This window comes from Lepisosteus oculatus, chromosome 12, assembly GCF_040954835.1.
Source record: "Lepisosteus oculatus isolate fLepOcu1 chromosome 12, fLepOcu1.hap2, whole genome shotgun sequence".
Taxonomy (NCBI): domain Eukaryota; kingdom Metazoa; phylum Chordata; class Actinopteri; order Semionotiformes; family Lepisosteidae; genus Lepisosteus; species Lepisosteus oculatus.
Window position 1 is genome coordinate 17,623,382 of NC_090707.1, and position 19,783 is coordinate 17,643,164.

Sequence of the window (19,783 nt, forward strand, 5' to 3'; positions counted from 1 at the left end):
GACTAAAAAAAAAACAGTTTTCCATTTGGGGCCATTGGTTCATATTTAATTGTTGATACTGAAGAAGTTCCCTGGGCTATCTTTGTCAGTAACTTTGAGAATTGTGAATATTTCGATCAGCTAAAAGAGAGGAGTCTTAAACAGAGAGGACTGTCAGTGTAGGACATTTCATTAAACCCAGTTTGCAGTTCTTTTCAAACTGATTCCAGAGTAGTGTTATATTTTTTGTGACATGGTGACCACAACTGTACACAGTATTCTTAAATTAAGTCTTACTAGTGCATTGTACAATTTTAACATCTTTAATTCTACACTTTTAACTATCCACTAATATTAATTAAAATATTAACTTGTCTTTTTTATTTCTTTTGCACATTGTCTAGAACGTGTAAATGATATGTAGCATTTTTAAGATCAGCATTTGCCATTTACCGTTTTGTTTTTGCTGCATGCACATAACATTCTGCACTTGTTTACATTAAATGTTATCTGTTGTGAATTTCATCTAAAATGTTTTGAGTTTCATTTGCTTTTTCTGCGGTGTGCTAATCCTCCTCACACTTGACTATTTTACCAAATCTACCAAAATCTAGGTGATTATGATGAATTGGGAAGAACAGTGGTCCCAGTATAAATTCCTGTGGTGCTAATTACAAAGTACGTCTGTCCAAACTGAACATTTTCTTATCTGTATATCTGTACTCTTTTCCCTAACAATTAAGCAATTCCCGGTCTAAACACACTTTTGGAAGAAAACCTGCCAATAATCTACTTTAGGTATGTAGTTAATAATCCTTCACAGAGTAAAGAATGAAGTATAAAAGAATGTTTTAAAATAATATTTATCACATTATATTTAGTAACTGAATTTTCCATATTAGGTGAATTTACAATAAACATTGTACTACTCAGTTGTACTCTTACATAAAAAAGGGATTACCTGGAACTCAATTTCTATTTAAATTGCTGGTATATTTGATAAATGCCTCAGGTGAACTGTATTTTATCAACCAGGTTATGGATTTTCAATACCTCTAAGGCTACAGGTTTTTTTAAAGATTGTAAGTCACACGTGTGAACTGGTATAAAAGAGATGGTGTTGCAAGAAGAATCATTTACTTAAGAAACAAGCAATTTGTTTTACTTAATTCCACGGGAATGCTGAAGAGTACAACAGAAAAGAGGCTGCTGTTCATGTGATAAAGACATTGGAGAAATGTTGCTATGCAAGTGCCAAGAACATGTGTGTAATCTGTGTGTAATCTCAACGATGTCCTGTTTTTATCTGTCTGGCTTTACAAAAAAATTATTTAACATTTCATATATAATTAATTGCCAGTTTGCATTTGTATATTCTAGTTTCTTTAGATTATTTAGGGCAAACAGCATGAAAGCAGCTATTACCTCAGTTCTGCAAACATCTGTGGTGCTTACATTTATCATATAAATGTGCTGAACAGGATTTTGTCTGAATAAATGAATGCATTTATATTTGCAAACATTTCCTTCAGACACACAAAATGGCCTAACAAACGGGCATGTACATTCTGTCTAAACTAGAATATTTGTTGATATAAAGTTCCCAAGTCATTACTGAGTACACTAGATTTCCATAGTGTGTGTTTATAGCCTTGTGTGCACTATACTCGGATCATAATTGTTTATGAATTTTACCACAACCTTCTGCCTTATGTACGGTTAGATGGTTTCTAATCCAGGATGTGTTTTCCAGTTCCTTGCTCCATTGAATTCTTAATCACAGGCTAATGGATTTCACTTGCCATTTGAGGTGTATTTTAAAACTTTCTTGCAGATTTAAAAAGGTCAAATGGTACATAAAATTGGTATCGGCCCTTGACTAGAGTTTCTGAACTGCCCTCATTCATGTAACTGGTTGGATGTCTGCAGAAGTAATGAAATGCTCATCGTGGGAGTGATTGATACGCTATCATTTTCACCGATGTTTTTTACAAATTAATCAAGTTGTGAAATATTGGAAGGACTGTATTACGTTCTGTATGCTGAAGCCGTTGGTAACCAAAATACCACAAATATTTTTTTAAACCGAGGACTAAGTGCAAAAAATAGTTCTGTTTTAACAAGCAAGCAGATCAGTTAAAATGACTGCAATGGTGGCTTAGAGCTCAACTGGCATGAAAACTAGTTAATTTAGAGATTCACATGGACCAGCATTAGGAGTCCTAACCCCGATCTATATTTTTTGTACCGGAGATCTTTGTTGATTCATTGATGCCAGGAGATAAGACAACAAAACAGCCCTGTGACAACACAAAACAAAGAGATAAACACTTGTAAAGTGCAACGCAGCCATTTACAGTAAATAGTTTATTTTTTTTATAAAGCACAAAGGAAATAAACTGCAGTTGAACAGTTAATTTGGAAATCATTTAGAAAAGACTTTTAAAGTTATACCATGACTGGCAACAAAACCAAAATCATTAGCATACTAAAATGTGCTATAAATTTCATAGTTCAATAGCAAATGAGATAGAAATGTATTTACAAACCATACCAAGGAACGGAAACATTTAAAAAAAAACAGCAGTACAAAAGAAAAAGTAGATTTGGAAAATTAAGACATCAGCATACTAATATACAGTATGCATATACTATATGTTAATTTTGCTGTTACATTGTCTGAAAGCAATTTAATGGCTAAAAAGGACTTTTTTTTTCTTTTGCATAGTGTTATTAGAGCATAATTGGTACAGATATCACAACTTTGCAGTATAAAAATAATGTCCATGTATGCAGAGAAGCGCTAATTCACTTCTTTCTTCAGAACTGTTTTTTTGCTACGGGGAACAAGGAAAACGCTGCCATCAGATGTCTGCTGCAGCGAATATTCGCTGGGCGAGTAAGGCTTGCCATCCTCGTCGCGAAGCATACCGAAGACCTCCAGGTAGAGGCTGTTCAGCTGCTGCTTCATCTGCCGGATGTTCTTGTCGTGCTCCCCCTTCTCCTTCAGGAGCCGCTCTTTCTCCTCTTTCAGCGAGTCGAGGTTGTACTCCAGTCCCACGATGTTTTCCATTTTGCGCTTGCGGCAGTTCTGCGCCGCCACCTTATTTTTGCCCCGTCTGCGTATGTCCCGGATCAGAGCCAGCTGTGCTTCAGTGAGCTGCTGCTTGGACATCATTTCGTTGAAGTCATCCACAGGAAGGTTAATGATCTTGTCAACGGAGAAAGGGATCTGAAGTGCCTTCGCTCGCTGCTCATCTCGTGAGAGACGAGATTCTGCGCGGCTTTTTTGCTTGTCTTTGGTAAACGGAGGCTTGCTATGCCCAGGGCTTGCTGGCAGCTCCTTCTTCTGTAATTTCGATGTGAGGCTGAGTGACTCACCTGCCTGTGGAGGAGTAGAAGGTGGTACTTGATAGCCGTCCATGTGATATGACATCGGGAACATCTCTGTGTGCTCGGATGGGGAACTCCCAGAATCGCTGTCCATCTCTTCAAGGTCAGAATCACTATACCCAAAGGATGTGTCACCATAAATAGAGGACTTCTGTGGTGAGGCCGCATTAGGACTTGAATCCATTGACAGCCCAGAGTCAGAATCATGAAATTCTGTCAGTTTCTGAGGCTTGCTGTTCTCAAAACCATCCCCCGGTGTAAACTCGGTGATGTCCATTGGTTTTGGTGGTGGCCCACTCTGAACTTCAGCCTGTGGGCTGTTTCCAGTGCTTGCTGGCGGAATGTTACCATGTGCTTTTGAGTTGAGTTGAAGGTCAGGATAGAACACATCACAGAAGTTATCAGTGTTGAAGGCTGCGCCTAGATCTGAGACATTCAGTGTCATCTGGTTGAGGTTCTCCGGGGGAACAAGATTGGTATAGCAGTTTTCAAATGTGTTGAGAAATCCCGAAGGGCACAGAGTATCTGGTGTGTTTGCTCCAACTTCATCAGGGTTGGACATGTAGTAGTTGTAATTTGCATTCTGTAGCTCTGGAGGCTTGTTTGTGGTTGTGTAGCCTGTCAAATCAGTCATGTCTTCGAGTGGCATACTAAGGCACTGCTAGATAAAAAGAAAGAAAAAGAGTATGTTCACTTGTTTTATGCCCCTATCAACAAATTAACATAACTGTGTTAGGAAGTAAGCAATACTGCTGATCGGAATTTAGTTGGGAATACGCCGGAAACATTTTGTGAACATCTCATTAAAAACAGATCAGCACAGAATATTTTTTTCACCTAAGATTTTTTTTAAAATACAGTTTATTGCTTCTTAAATAGTATCTTCCATTCCTTAAACAGAATTGCAAAATTCATTTCTTGCCTATGCTTGTCCTATTCATTTTTCTTTAACATTCCAATTTAAAGTGATTTTTAGGAGACAAATGATATTTGTCAAAAAGGAAATTTTATATTTGGAAAAGGTATTTCCAAATGCCATATCAATTTACAAAACAGCTTTAACAGTAGAAATAAAATTTTTAAAAATCAAGGTGACTTGTTTACAGAGATCACCGGTTCAGTATTATAGAGATGGCTCTCTCCACAGAAAAAAAAAGGAAATGAAATACTTTTATAGTTTGTGTCATTTGAGAACATACAGGTGATTACCAGAGTAGGAACCCCAATCAAACTGGGAATTTCCACAGTACAATGCTAGGTTTTGTATTTTTTATGCAATAAAGCCAAACAAAATGGTGTAAAAGGCAACAAAAATACAATTTAATCAAAATGTGGTAATCGGCGATTTTTAAGAATTACTCAAATAAGAGAATTTCTTTATTTAGGTTTAATGCTTCACAGTCTTCTCTAGAGATACTGCATCAGAGAGAACTCTCAATGTTTGTTCTGCACTTAAAAGAAAATTCTTTTGAGAGGATATATGACCCTTTACATCCCAGCTTTGCATCAAGGGATCTTAAGTATCCTTCTTTATATTTTAAAAGCCTGAACTGTGGTAATTTGATCGCAGAAGAATTACCGATGTGCATCTGCTGCCTGCATGTCCTTTTAATATCTATAGAACAAAGGTGTGCTTGTCTTCTGAATAGCTGGCTTATTCCACAGCAGAATTCTTTGGGTGTTTGTTACTTTTACAATCTCTTCCTATTGCAGAGTATGAATTTGTCTATTGTAGTTACCTGCAGCTCTGGGATGGAAAGTAACTCCTGCCAAGCCTGCTCCAAGTCTTGAACAGTTTTCTGTTCAGGCAGTGAGGAGGTGAGTAGAGAAGGATGAACTTGCTGTGGCTGGTGGGGTGCCATTAAGACCTGGCTGCTCCCTGCCCCAAGTGTGACCGCAGAATCCAGTGACGGTGTTGAAGGCTGAAACGGGAGGAGTACACAGTATTAATCTACAAAAATACAAGAAAAGGCACACTTAAGGCAAGGAATTGACCGCACCTTCGGAAATAAAAAGAATGTAGTTATAACTGAGTTTTGATATGGTGCCGAGTGAAAAGCAGAGGTGCTCTTAATTATAAAAGGTGTCCTTTTACCTGAATGTCTTCTACCAAAGGGAATGTCTCTGCAAGCAACTGCATACATTCGTCAAATGACAACGACTCTCCTTCTTCTTCTGAGAAAAGGACATTCTGCAAATGAGATTGAAAAAGTCAGTACGCGGTCTTCTTTCTGTACAAGAACTGCACCATATATTTATATTTGCACATTTACTTTGTTCTGGAACATTCTGGGAAAAAAAAGGATAGGGTACTGAATTTTAGTTTACATGGTAAGGTTTTCTTTACCCATAATTATATGAACAACAATAAAAAAGGCTTTGTCCGGCTTTCATACAGCTAATACAAAGGTTTTTTTACCCAGGCTTCAAAGGCATTAAAACAGTCCATGTGGACTGCTCAGCCACCTGTTTTATCCTAATTACAGTGGGTAATTCAGTTACCTAGTTACCATCCAAATTAACTCCAGCATGCAATGGGATGAGTCTTTCTATGCTGGCAGCAGTGACAGCTGGGTACCTGTGGGGCCTCTGTGGGTGCTGTTGTAGTTTCAGGTTGAGTGCTCTGTGGTGGCCGGGGAACAAACTCTCCTGTCTCTTCATCCAGTTGCAGCTGAGAGAGCAGGGCTTTCTCCTGCTCCTTCAAGAGCTGCTCTTGCTTCTCCTCTTCAAGCTTTCTCCGTTTCTCGAGCTCGTGCTCCTTCTGTCGGTGGCTGTAATCGAAAACTTCCCGGCCTGCGCCCAGGTCGATGTCCTGCCTCCAGAGGATGTCAATCAGGTCCATATCCTGCAAGAGAAAACAGGTTGGAAAAGAAAACTGTGGTTGAGCGTAGCACGTTCATGAGTACAGCATGAACGTGCTACGCCACAGAAACACAGCGATACCTCTTCCTACTAGTTGGCCGTGCTTTGACTTCACAACCCTGCAACGTTACTATGAGGTGACTGTAATGGAGAAGCACAATGAATAATAGATGCATTTCTCCTTTTTCCTTATGCCGGAAGCTCCAGTCATAGCTCACAGAAGCCAAACATTTATATGAGACAAAAGTCTAGCCGTTAAAAAAAAAGAAACAAAAAAACCACATACCGCTTAGGATTACCAGGAAACACAGGAAAAATTTGAAACCTACTTCCTTTTGTATCAATAACCATGAAAAGTTGTGGTTTAAGTACATTTAAAAGATTAGAATACTTACAAAAGCAGCATTTTGTAATTAACCTGTTCCTCCTTCAGGATTGTGGTGCATATCCTTTAGGCAGGCAATAACAAAATGTGTCGGTTTAAGGGACCAATCATTCCCATGAATAAGCTGCTGCCTGAAACCCTGAGGTACCCAGAGCTGGAGGGTAATCGTTTGCAAGGCTCGAATTTCACTCCAATCACACGGCAGCAGGGGCATGGCCAACCATAAGACAGCCCAGGAAGGAATGTTCTTTTCAGGTAGGAACACAAACCAGCACTGTTTAACCAAACTCTGCTTTTGCAAGCATAACCTGCAATGTACATAATAGAAAATTATTTACTGTAGCTATCTGTGACTTTCCATTTCCCTGTTTTACTGTTTGTTGTTGTCTATTGTTACTATTTAATTTTTGCCTTCTGTTCTTAGATGATTATTATCTACAACTTATAACTGAATTCATTAAATATCAGAACGGCTTCCACTTGGATGCTAGGCTAAGTATTTTTCTATAAACTGACCCCCATTCGAATATTTTAATTTAAAGGAGCTCTAGGCATCAGATTCACAACAGCAACAGATTAACGTCAGGAAGGGGACAATGATAACCAAATAGTTACGGGTAACCAAGAGGTTTTTAGAAAATCATCTATGTTTTACAGTAATATTCTGTATTTGAAGTTTCATCATGTTGTATATAGGAATAAAGAGGATTAAATAAACATGTAAAAAATCTCACAAAGAGAGGTCAGCGAAAAATGTGGCAAATTCATAAACATGTAAGACATATAAAATTATTATGTACACATATGTAACTTGCACAACAAGCAGAGGTCTCCAGCTTTCATTTCCAGAATTAGGATTAGAGACCCCAGCTTTAGAAATATACTGCATAAAACTGTTCTGGGTTGGTCATTCATTATTTGTGCAAGGCATTATTTTTAAATCACAAGTAAAAACTATTTTAGAAAGCAAATACAAAGATAACAGATCATTTTAAACAAATTTTGATTCTGGGTGTCAAAAGAGCATATCAAAGTGTAAAGGTCAAATATGAGCTGTAAAATCAAAACAAAAAGGTGGGATTCTCTGATTAATAAAGCAATAATTGCAAAGGATTCTGACCAAAAATATATAAAAATATTTAGAAGAGAAAAAACGTCTGAATTGTTCTAAACGGCAGTTCAGATATGTTAATCTCCTGTGAGATTAAATAAATAACTGCTGCATGCATATAGCAACTTTCATTCAAAAACCTATTTTTTAAGATACCAAGGACCAGTCGCCCTACTGCCAAGCAGATCATGCAGGTAGGTTAGACTGTGTTTGTGCCTTACCAATTAACTTAAGGGGGGATTTAAAATAAATGCATAGCCTATGTCTCATAAGGCATTAACCCAGCTTTATTGTAAAATTACTCTATGTACAAATCTCCAGTTATTAGTACAGTATGAAAAGGGTAACTGATTTGTGATAACACCTGCAAAATACTTCCTATATCAATCAGCTTGGGGTTTACTGTAGAAATTTAAAATATCATATGACAGAAAGATTCAGACACATTTGATTACCAAAAGCCTGTAGACAGACCATCATGAACCCCATAGGCTTTTCAACAAACATGCTAAGAGCTTTGTTGCTCTTAGAAGTTACAAGAGCCCTGAAAGGTTACAAAAACCCACACACTGAATCACAAGAAAGTTGCCAGACATGTGATTTTTTTCCCATCTGGGAAAAACAATAATTTTTTACTTCCTCAATTGAATGTCTTGCATCACTTGACTGGAAATGGTCTCAGAGAAAGCCTTTTTTTAAAGAGGCAACAAACGAAGTAGACATTCATTCTTTTGATGAGAAACAGAGTATAGCAGAAAGACAACTGTTCAGCTTCCCAGAACTTCAGCACTGAAGGGCTTTGACAATTTTAGAAATGAAACAGCACTTAAGACAACTGTCACCATCAAGCTAAACTGTCATTTTCATGATACTAGAATAATCTGCAACTGTTGAATTAATTTACAGGAAGAGAAACAGGAAATACTTCACTGTGAATTTCAATTAAAATAAACCAGTTGTATCAGTTTTCAACAGAATTAGGATGTAAAGATTGTTCTGTCAAGGTTATTCAAGGGTATTAAAATCAAGTTATAATCCTAGTTAATCCAATCACAAATTAAAAATCAATTAGAAAGTAATTATAATAGGGGGTTCCAAATATTTTGGCCAGTGAGTGCATACTGTAGCAAATCTGTACAATGCTAAAAAACCCAAATATAGAACCAAATTTTACAGAACCAATCCAAAAACCGATAGTAATGGGCAAACCAAACGCTTTCATTCATTAGCTTGACAGTTTGAAACGAAATAACACCAAATATGCTACCATGTTATATGGAAAGCCACAAAACTAACAGACCAAACATCTTCTTTGCATTACAGAGGCACTGTTTTGAATTATAAGGGACAGCACTTTATGAAAACAAAGTTATTAGAACAATTAATTAGTTATGAGTTTTCAATAGCAGTAAACATAGGCGAAGGCAATTTTAAACAACAGTACTTGCTCTATAAACTAAATCAGTCCAAAAACAATATTGGTCTCGCTAAATATTGCCACTTCTTTATTACTAATTCAAATAATTCAAATACCAGTTCTGTCTTTGTCTGGAGCTGAGCTGAGAAAGCACATACATTTCAGTAGAAAAAAAGTAGGGGTTAACCCTTATATCCTGGTTATATTCCACTCTGGCCTTGATAAAGTTCTCTTTTTACCAAACTGGTCAAACACTCTCTTAATGTTGTTCCTGAACTGCTGTGAAGCACAGGATAGGGGCTTTGAAAAGTTCAGGTGTATGCTTGTACTAAGCGGTAGATGCTGTGTCCTCTCCTATAAGATGAGCACTTTGAGATCCTTTGGATGAAATGTGCTAAATAAATTTAAGGAATTGATATTTTTAAAACAGCACACAGAAAATGTGGATGCTAAGCAGTAAAAAAGAAGCAATCTGTGTTTATTCTGAATAAAAGCAAATCACTTTGCCATCTTCAAAGTTAAGCGCATTAACACAAAACGCTACAGGAGTGACTCAAGACTGTAATTGAGAGCTGAGCAATCACAGGTGCTGTCTGACAATGAGCAGGTGCTAAAGGTGGTCAGGAATGGAGCAGTTCTGATTTCTGTGGGGAGTTCATTCCACTGAGGAGCAAGTGTGGAGAATTAATGGGCTTTGGAAGTAAGAGAATGGAGATGGGGATACGGAAAGTAGATCCTGTGGGATCAAAAGCACAATATACAGTAATATTGTGTAAATTATTAATTATTGTCTCTTATGTGCAACACCAAACAAGGTCCTATTCAAACAAATGGACATAAAAATCACTCGCAACAAGAGTCAGACTGTTAGCCCCATTGTTACAACAAGATATTTGTTCAAAACCTAGACCACTTAAATTCAGGTTCGACAGTCAAGTGGTGTCATGCAAAAACGACCATGCCTGAGGCGTCAACATGTTGGTGTGTCTGATCTGTTGTCAATATCCATAATGAAGATCATATTTTAAGTGGAAATTTTCATTTTTAAAAAAAGTAAAATATTAGTCATAATACCACCGATACCACTACTACTACCGCTAATAATAACTTAACTTAAATTAGCTTTAAATATTTTAATATCAATATCATATTGAAAATTTGAAATCATATTGAAATAATACCTAGCAGAATATATAATACTACATTCAATAACTATCCTTGCTTAAATATTGTATTTACCTTAAATACTGAAGATATTATATGGTAAATATTATCATAGTAAATAGAAATTAATAAACCATAGAAATCTGAAAATTATTATAAAGTTTCAGTAGATGATTGTTTTGGACCTCTGTAAAAGCGGAGAGTTTTGTTGCTTTTTTTCTTTCACAGCCCTAACTCTTGAACTATGACAGATGTAAACGTACATAAATAAATCAAGGGACAAACTTTTTTTACAAAACTGCGTATAAAACGTGCAATGGAAGTATTGCTGCAGTGCTGCCTTTTATCACAACATCAGATATTCTTAACTTGTCTTTGTAATATGCATGAAGGTCAAAGTTAAACTCTTGGCTTATCATGTCCGCTTGCTACAGGCTCCTGGCTTATGATAAGAGCTTTAAAGTGAAAGCACAAGTTCTCAAATAAGTAGATATATTTCAAATTTTGCTTTTCATTCTTGCAGCACTTTATAAAATAGGAACTCACAAAACACACAATATTACATCACTGTGAATCATGGACACCGCAATAATACACTGCTGGGCCTTCAAGTATTTTCTTGTTTCAAATTGGCATAAATTACTAGTTCTTGTACAACTATTATAGCTGGCTCAGCCAGCCATTTTCAAGCACATGACCTCAACAGTAAAAAACCGGCAGGTCTCTGTTGACACAAAACATGCTTTGCATCCTTTCGTCTAGCAATTTTTCACCATACAGCTCAATATAGCTTTCTGAGAGAAAACAGGTTATGCTTTTTAACTTATTTATGTAATTTCATTTATGCCAGATAACTTATCATTTGGATAGAATTTAAAATGAGAGTTTTAACAATTCTTTAAATACACAAGTATTTATGAACACTCATGTCAGATAATCGATCATTAATGCACTACAAACAGTACAATAGCAAAAAACTAGACACAGCTCATTGCCTCACCATGGTGATTACAACAAAGTATCTCTGGAAAGAGGCCTCAGGAAAGCTAATATGCTGCACAATACAACATTCTAAGTAGAAGTTATTTAATAAAAAGGATAAAACAGAATAAAGGCATCAAAGTTCAGGAAGGAAAAAAAGGTTCTCTGGCTAAACAGGACTTCTGACATATTTTCTTATGACTCCCACATTCAATTTGTTTTTCACAAATGGGTGTGTACTCTGGTACACAATGTGCCTGGAGTGCCGTGATGCAACTGAAACTTATCAGGTTATTTTAACCCTTTATTGGTGCACTACAGTCTCTAAAAACACGACAGAAAAAGATTACAGTAGATGCAGTTCACTGCCCTGCTGTGCAGAATACTATGCATACTGAGTACAATATATTTCTGTAATTTCTCCAACAGAACTGTGGTGCCGTGAAGCTTGCTTGTACAGTGGAAACAGTTATGAAAGACCAAATGTAGGAGAGTAAAATGAGAATTGTGGTTCATATTGGCTGCTTGGGTGAGTTTCCCACTGCACGAATGTCACCATAATCAATAAAAAAAACTTTTCAAGCTTATCTAGAGGATTGTTAAAGGATGGCTTTGATTACACAAGAGCACTGTTTTTGCTGCACCACAGTCGCTCCTGTGAACCTTCCGAAACAAAGTATGCCCCACTGTTATCTGAAATAAATAAAATATTTGTATCAAAGCAATGCAGAAGATGTTGCCCTGGATATAAACTATCCAGCTGTGCCCAAGATGTTTTTGAGGCAGCCAGTTTGTCTCCAAACAGCACTCTCAGTAACTATGTGATCACTGATGGTGGACAGATGTGAGTCAAGACTGTGAGTGTTCACAAGCATGAGGAATAACAGATTCTGTAGGCAGGCTAGAAGGTAAAAAAAATGCAAAACATCTGTGTGGATGGGGAGCAGACAAGGGGACAGCAATCATTACAATCGGTAAAGGCTGCCATGTCTCCTCACAAGTATCTTAAATTCTGAAGTTCATTAACAATTTAAAAATTAACACAGCATTAAAATATAAAGGTTACAGAGCCACCCATTCAGTCCATTTAAGTTGTCTGGTCTCTAGCAGTTCATTAAACCAAGGCCCTCATCCATCTTGAAAGAAGCAAAGGTATCAGCTTCAACAAGGCTGCATAGCTTGTTCCAGACACCTACATTTTTTGAAAAGGTTCCTCTTGTTCTCAATATTAAATGCACTTCCTTGTAGTTTCCAATTGTGTCATCTGGTTAATGTTTTACTGTTGACTCTGAAGAATGCTTTTGAATACTAGAATCAGATCCCGTCATAGTCTTCTATCTTCCTAGATTCAGTTATTTTAGTCTGTTAGAGTGTGACATTCCTCTAAATCCAGAAATATACCTGGTTGTTCTACTTTGGATTCATTATTGTGAACATATGAATAGTTAGGCTGATAAAATGGGTCCAATCAGTGTTACAGATACAGTTATATATAAAAATAAGATCTACAGACACTTTTATGAAGAAAATAGGCTTTAACCCCAGTTTGGAAAAGAACATTGAAAGGTTTAAAACTGCTCTGAGTCACAAACTTTGAATTTCTAATACAAAACATCCAAGAACAGCTACTCAGTAACCAGATCCTAATAAATGCAATATAGAGACTAAATATATTAGAGGTTGTTTGGTGTAGTTGGCTCAGCTGAGGGAATGGCAGCCTAACCATAAGGATGAGCCTAATCAAAATCTCCCTCACTTTCATGAGGAATGAGCTACGGAGCTGCTGTAAGGGTGTAGATAGGGTGGTTGGAGCAAGACAGATGTTCAAAGGAGGTTCAAGAAGCAAGATACATATGATATGTATGTAGGAGAGCAGTAGGCCAAGTAGGCAAAATTATAATCTAACCTTCCCTTTGAACGTCTGTACAAAACTTCATTAATTTATTTCAGAAATCTTTCCAAAATCCATCAGGCAGTCCCACTGTATCTGGAGTACGATCTTTGATCTAAGAGCCTCTTTCTATTTTTTGCTGATTTTGTTCAGCTCTTGATCTTAGAGCAAGTGGGCATACCCATTCTTCTGATGTTCAACAAGATAACTGATGCCATTAATGTTTGTAATTAAGTGCAGAACATAATGGAAATGGACATTTTGGGTTCAACCGTTTTTGCTCTGTGTATACCAGCATCCCACATGATACTCGTCTAAACTGCTCTTTGTTATTCTACAAAATATAGTCAGGTATCCGTAAGACATGCTGTCGTCTAGGTTAACAAGTTATGTTCTGTCTCACTGCAGTCCTCTATGAATGGAAAGATTACTGAAAATGTCTGAATGCATACTAGTCTCAGACGGCAAGGTGGTGTAGTGGCTAGCATTGCTACCTCACAGTGCTGGGGCCTTGGGATTAATTCCTGAGGCACTGTCTGGGTGGAGTCTGTATGTTCTCCCCGTATTCATGTGGGTTTCCTCCAGGTGCTCTGGATTCCTCCCACAGTCCAAACACATACTGGTAGGTTAACAGGCTTCTGGGAAAACTGGCCCAGGTGTGCGTCTGTTTGTGTCTGTGTGTGCCCTGCAATGTACAAGCGTCCCGTTCCGTTCAGGGTGTATCCTACCCTGAGCGCAAAGCTTGCCAGGACAGGCTCTGCCTCATTCTTCAATGTTTTTAGCTTCAATGTGATTAAAACTGTAATGCAACAAGAGTCTAAAGTGTTAAGCATATTTTTAGAATAGATACTGACCATTCAAGAGGTTGAATAATTGTCTTTGATTCACCTTTTAAATGTCTTCCATGTTTGTGAAATCATTCTTGATAAAGGCCGTGTGCCAAACGTTGATGAAACATTTCACTGAGCTCTTTTTGTCACAGTTATCTCAGATGTTATAAAAGACTTTCATTATAAAAAAGATTTTTGGCATTACATATACTTTGGGGTGTATGCGGAAAAGTTAAAAGAAAAAAAAATTGCATAAGTAGTAGTAATAAAATCCACACGGACAAGTTTTATAACTGGTACACTACAATGAGATTTGGAAAGCAAATATTGGATGTTTTAGTGGAAATTTATTAAATTAAATATTTGTACATCTAATAGTATCCAATAATCTTGGCGAAAATCCATATTTAATATTTGTTACTTAATACTTTTCTCTATAAAATTTAGAGCTTTTAAGATTTTCTAAGAATACAAGATATGAACATGATTTGAGTTCTAAAGAAAACATAATTATAGCAATATTCAGCTGAGCTCTACAAGACTGCAATGTTTAGACTGTGAAGATAATGTTCTAAAAAATCTGAAATTCATGTGTTATCAAAAGTGACATTTATCCACAAATTAACGCACTCAGAACTGTATGGTCATATGGTCAGTTTTACTCTGAACATGCAGAGGCAAATTTTATTTTAAAACAGGGCTGTAATTTCTGTTCAAAATTCACCTAAAGGCTAACAGATATCAACACTCAAGGAATGTCATCTATATGTACTTCAATGTAATCATGATTCTAATTTTTGATTAACTAAAAAGTTTAATAGTTAGGCTTCTGTATATTAAAAATGAATATTGTACTCTCAACTGTATTTTTTTAAGGGAGCCTCCTTGAAGTCCCCCCATCGCACACTCTAGAGGTCATTAGAGCAGTGCTCAGTCTACTGTAGATGATGTAAGAGCACTCCTTAAATGTAAACTTTCCACATTTTGTTTCTTTTATTTTTTAGTGTTTGGGGAATTAACTTTAATTATCTGATAAAGAAACAATCTGCCTGGTTATCTATGTTTATGTTTAATCTTTGTAAATGAACATTAATGGGTTTTTCAAAACACTGTAAATTAAAATAGGAAATAAAATCCTTACTGATATTCTCTGAATATCATTGCTAAAATTACATTCACACAAATCACATTTATTTCTGGCCCAACAAAAATATACTACTTCTTTTCTCACCTGTTCTATTGACCTTTTGTACAGAAATCACAGATAAACACAAACACTGTCAATGTTTCAATGGCACATACAGTAAATCATAACCATTCCCTTATGGTAATGAGTATGACTGTTTAAATTTTCAAGGAGTTTAAATACCACAGCAACAACTCTTTTGTCAAACAGACACACATACAGTAGTAGCTGTATAGAACTTACAAGCAACAAATAACTTTGTACAGTCACTCAACTTTGGCCTGTATTATACAAAAAGGCTCTGACTTACAGTATATGTGAAGTAGCATTAAAGCATGTCTTTTTTATATTACTCAATTAAGTTCAATTACTTAATTGAACTATATGACAGAAAGTAATTATTAAGCAAAATATTGTAGGAGCAGAAACTCTTGTTTTTAATTCTATAATAAGACTACTGTACATGCTACACAGTTGTGTTCCAAGACTACAGCTTGTTACAATACTGCATGCTCCTGAAACTGTCTGGAATTGTTTTTTTTTTACAAATTGGGCTTGCAGTGTACTCAATAACCATCACACCAAAGCTCTTACAAAAGCACCTGTCTCCAAACGTTGACGCGATGGAAGTGCTTGCATTGTGGTTTTCCCAGTAGCTGAGAATGATGTCAGACAGCCAGCATCCTCAAAGACAAACAACTGCTGCCTGAATGAAGGCCGACATCTTGAAAATGAAGGCACAATTACAGGTTCATTAACTGAACAGATGCTGCAGCAGCTTGAAGTTTTATACATTGTGGAACCTCCCTTCTCATTCTTTAAGTTCTGCAAAAACCTCAAGATGCAGAAATAAGCCAAGTACTCCACATTTTGGGTGAAATATCTTGAAATGGATTTTGTGGCACACGTGAATGTACAGTTTATGCTTTCAAGCATCGTATTGTAGCGCTCTGGGGTTCACATGGGTATGCGCCCTCGCCGCTGCCGCCTAGGGTCACCCTCCCACCGCTGGGGACTCGAACCCGGGCCTCCGGCGTCACTCAACAGGGACCCAGCCAGCTGAGCTAAAGGAAAATCTCCCATCAGCCCAATGGCTGCAGTCCCTGCTATTCACAGGGAAGGGCGGTGACGTCACCACGCTGGTAAGCTAGCTCACGCAACCTCTAATGTCAGCCGTATGCGTTACAGTATTATAGAAATACAGTTTATTTACTACATTAACATACAATAATTCACAAAAACTGCATTAATAAAATTTTTCAACACAGTTTGAATTCAAAACTTTAGGCCTCTTTGCATTCTGTGTTCCCAAAATAAACCATAAATTAATCAAGCATTCCACTTAGCAAACTTTATTAAGAGTTACGCCACCTGTTTACAACACCAGAAATTCCACAGGATTTAATATAAAGGAGGAGATCCACTCTATCCACCACTGAAGTGTAGCCACTCAAATTCACATTACTGATTTGGCGTAAAGATAATGGACAAACTACTAAATATTTTTTAGACGTAACCAATGAAATCCCAGCGTAAGAGGCTGCACGTGGAGTATGTAACCTTCCCTGAACTTCTGGCTTGTGGAAAAGCAAAATGAAGAGCCCAAGGGGAGCATGAACTCCATAGAGAGAGGCTACGTAAGGTGTTAAGGAAAACTGGTGTGGTCAGGCCCACACCAACACCAAGGCAAGAACAGGCTTTAAACCAGTCAACTGTGCACATGCAGACGTACCATGGCAACCACTGAGGCAAGGTTCATTGGCACAGATAAACCTAGTGTGAATAAAGGTTGTCTGAAGGCAAACTCAAATGCCACCAGACTAAGAAACCTGTTATTCTTGAGCTACTTCTTTTCCATTGGGTTCCTGCGCGGGCAACTTTTCACTCCAACGCGAGTGTCAAGTTGAGCTCTTTTAAAAAGGAACATTATCCCCTTGCTGTCACGCCCGTTTCAACGCTTCCGTTCTCTAAAGGGGGATTTCACAATTAAACCGGCTGGGCTCAGACATTCTGCCAATTTTAACCATAGCTGTCAACAAATCTTCTCATAGGCGGGCCAGTTATTATTTGCTGAGATAAGATTAAGCTCTTTATGGTGCAGAATACATCATGGTAAAGCAAACAATAAATTCCTGGTAAGGGCTGCTTGCGATTGTGCAATCAGCTGCACAGAGCAAAGCCTAGCCTGTGATACCATCTTTTAGAGCGATCACACGCTATGGGGGGACTAGATGGTGTCAAGGGGGAACTTGACTTCCGACAAACCTGACTGTAGTGGGAGAGAAAGTGATGAGTGAAGTTTTGTCTAAACTTTATGGCGTTTAGGCTTATACAAAGATGATTTGTTTCCACGCGTCTCTGATTTCTTTGAAAAACTGTCATAATTCCTCACACAAGGAGCGAGGGCTTTGGACCCAGTGGACGGACTTCAATGACTTCGCAGAATTTTATATGAAAGCGTGAGTGGCGCAGAATCTGATACAGAGCTCTTCTGAACGCCAACAATTCAGTGCAAACAGTAATTAATTTACACTTATTACAGAGTACAGTTCTAGAACAACATATTATTCCATAACTATGGAATTCCGTAAATTTCCTGTTGCGTCACTTGCGTATTAGCCAAATAGTAAACAATTCATATGACCTTATAAGATAATTGCGTTGTTTTAGTTATATGTTTGAAAAACATAAAATATATACATGTACGCTTCATCAAATACAGTTTAAGAGATTTATTGTATTACATTAAGTTCTCAACCAATGAACTGAAGAAGAATGAATGATAGATATTAAAACAGTTACTTCCCGGTAAGCCTGTGCTGTAGTTTATATAAGATTTCCAGGCAGGGCTATTCTGACGGACCATGATGATGATAACAGCAACGTACTGTAGCAACTTACCTGTTGACTCTGATGCAATTTTGGCAGCTCGATCTCCATCACGGTAGCGAGTTGTAATCCTTTCCTCCCTTACAACACACCCAATATCCTAAGTGTCAGTGTGTCCCCTCGCCACTATATGAAATGACAACTATCAAACACACTAGATCGTAAGGCATGTATCTCTTCTGTGTTAGAAAATGCTTCAAGTCATACGAAAGCACACGGAAACCCCAGCAGATCCCGAAAGCCCAGCCCACAAGCTGCGGCAGCAGCCAGTCAAGGACGTCCAGACTAACTGCGGAGGGATCGTCCCCCCTAATCCTTCAATTTCGCCTTTCGCTTCACAAGGGCTATAAATATTAAGAGTTGTGCGAGGCACGTTTTGCTCTTTACATTTTTTTTACCCTCTCACAAAACTCAGTTCTCTCGCAAACATAGATATGTCTTAAATTAGCCGTCAGAGTATGCGAGACCTGAGGTTATGAGAAATAAGTTTTCTTGAATTTGCTACAGTATTGTACTTATGTAAAAAAATCAGATAACATGCTGTAGGTTATTCTTTTATTTTTTTCCTGTATTGTAATCCCGTTTCGGTGATATTGTTTCAAAATTATGAAATAGCCACTGTATCCAGATCGTTATTATGTCTAATTAGATGTATTTTGGATTATACAGTTTACATCAGGCTACCAAAATAATTATTTGGGAGTCACGTGCTGGAGCATGTGACGTCCATACTAACACCGAGGAATATGGCTTTTATTCTGCTGCAACCCGGTACTTAAATCCTCGGTCACACAGAAGTGTGAATTAATTTCTTAGAACATGTTCCTGATAAATTCTAGACGCTGGTAAGACATTAATGAAACGGTTACTTGGAATTATCAGATGAAAAACATTTCATCTGTTACTATTAACAAACATTGATATTTTATCAAAACGAAATTAAACGTTGAGCAGGACATAACGTTCATTTAAATACATGGTAGGCAGTAATAGTAATATGCGGGGAATAAATAGTACTTATGCCTTTACCGATGAAGATGTCACCAATATACCCATTCATAAAAGCCAGAGGTTTTTAAGCAAAATGCAGATTTGAATAAAAGAAACTCAGGTGTTAGCCAAAAAAGTAAAATCATCAGACATGGATGGTATCTGCTTCAAAGCTCTTCAAATATATTAGTAATCACTAACAGTTGTTAAAAACTGGAGCAGCTGCAGAAAGGTATGAGAATGATGTTCTAATAACAATATAAAGACCAGAATTGCGAGCAGTTTTAACACTTTACAAGCAAACATTATAGTTATTAAAATAGGAAGCGTGTAAGGTTCGGAATTGATGCAAATTGTAAAGACAATAATCTTGGAATTATTTGTGTCTTCACTGACTTTTAAGAGTGCATTTCCTCCAAAGACTGGAGAACACGTTGGAAGTACTGTAACTGCTACATCAGATGGCTAGCGGGGCATTTTAATCTTTCAAAGGCAGTGCATGTCTACCGGCTTTTCTTAGACTTCTTAGACTATTAAACATCAAGTCGAGAGGTCAGAAGACACACTCGATGGAGAAGGTGCTTCGGGGTTCAGGCGGGCGCCCTTGCCTGCTGCCTACACAGGTCGGCCCCGCACCGTCGGGCAGCAGACGAGGGTGCCCACCTGAACCCTGTTGTGTTACAATATTTTTAGGTGTATCAAGAA

At 37.5% G+C, this 19,783-nt stretch overlaps 1 protein-coding gene across 3 annotated transcripts; it reads right to left on the minus strand.

Annotated features, from left to right (window-relative positions):
• Positions 1–2,328: 2,328 nt before the first annotated feature.
• Positions 2,329–18,326, minus strand: nfe2l2a (nfe2 like bZIP transcription factor 2a). Of its 3 annotated transcripts, none has more exons than XM_015359041.2 (5): positions 18,101–18,326; positions 5,951–6,217; positions 5,468–5,563; positions 5,112–5,294; positions 2,329–4,030 (listed from the first exon to the last, which is right to left on the minus strand). In XM_015359041.2, exons 1-5 carry the CDS (start codon positions 18,137–18,139, stop codon positions 2,783–2,785), a joined length of 1,833 nt encoding a protein of 610 aa, XP_015214527.1. In that variant the 5' UTR covers positions 18,140–18,326; the 3' UTR covers positions 2,329–2,782. The 3 variants fall into 3 exon arrangements, with proteins under 3 accessions (XP_015214527.1, XP_006636636.1, XP_015214528.1); XM_006636573.3 differs by having other exon boundaries at positions 2,329–4,033; positions 18,101–18,325; XM_015359042.2 differs by lacking the exon at positions 18,101–18,326 and adding an exon at positions 6,630–6,757 and having other exon boundaries at positions 2,329–4,033.
• Between the last annotated feature and the right edge of the window lie 1,457 nt (positions 18,327–19,783).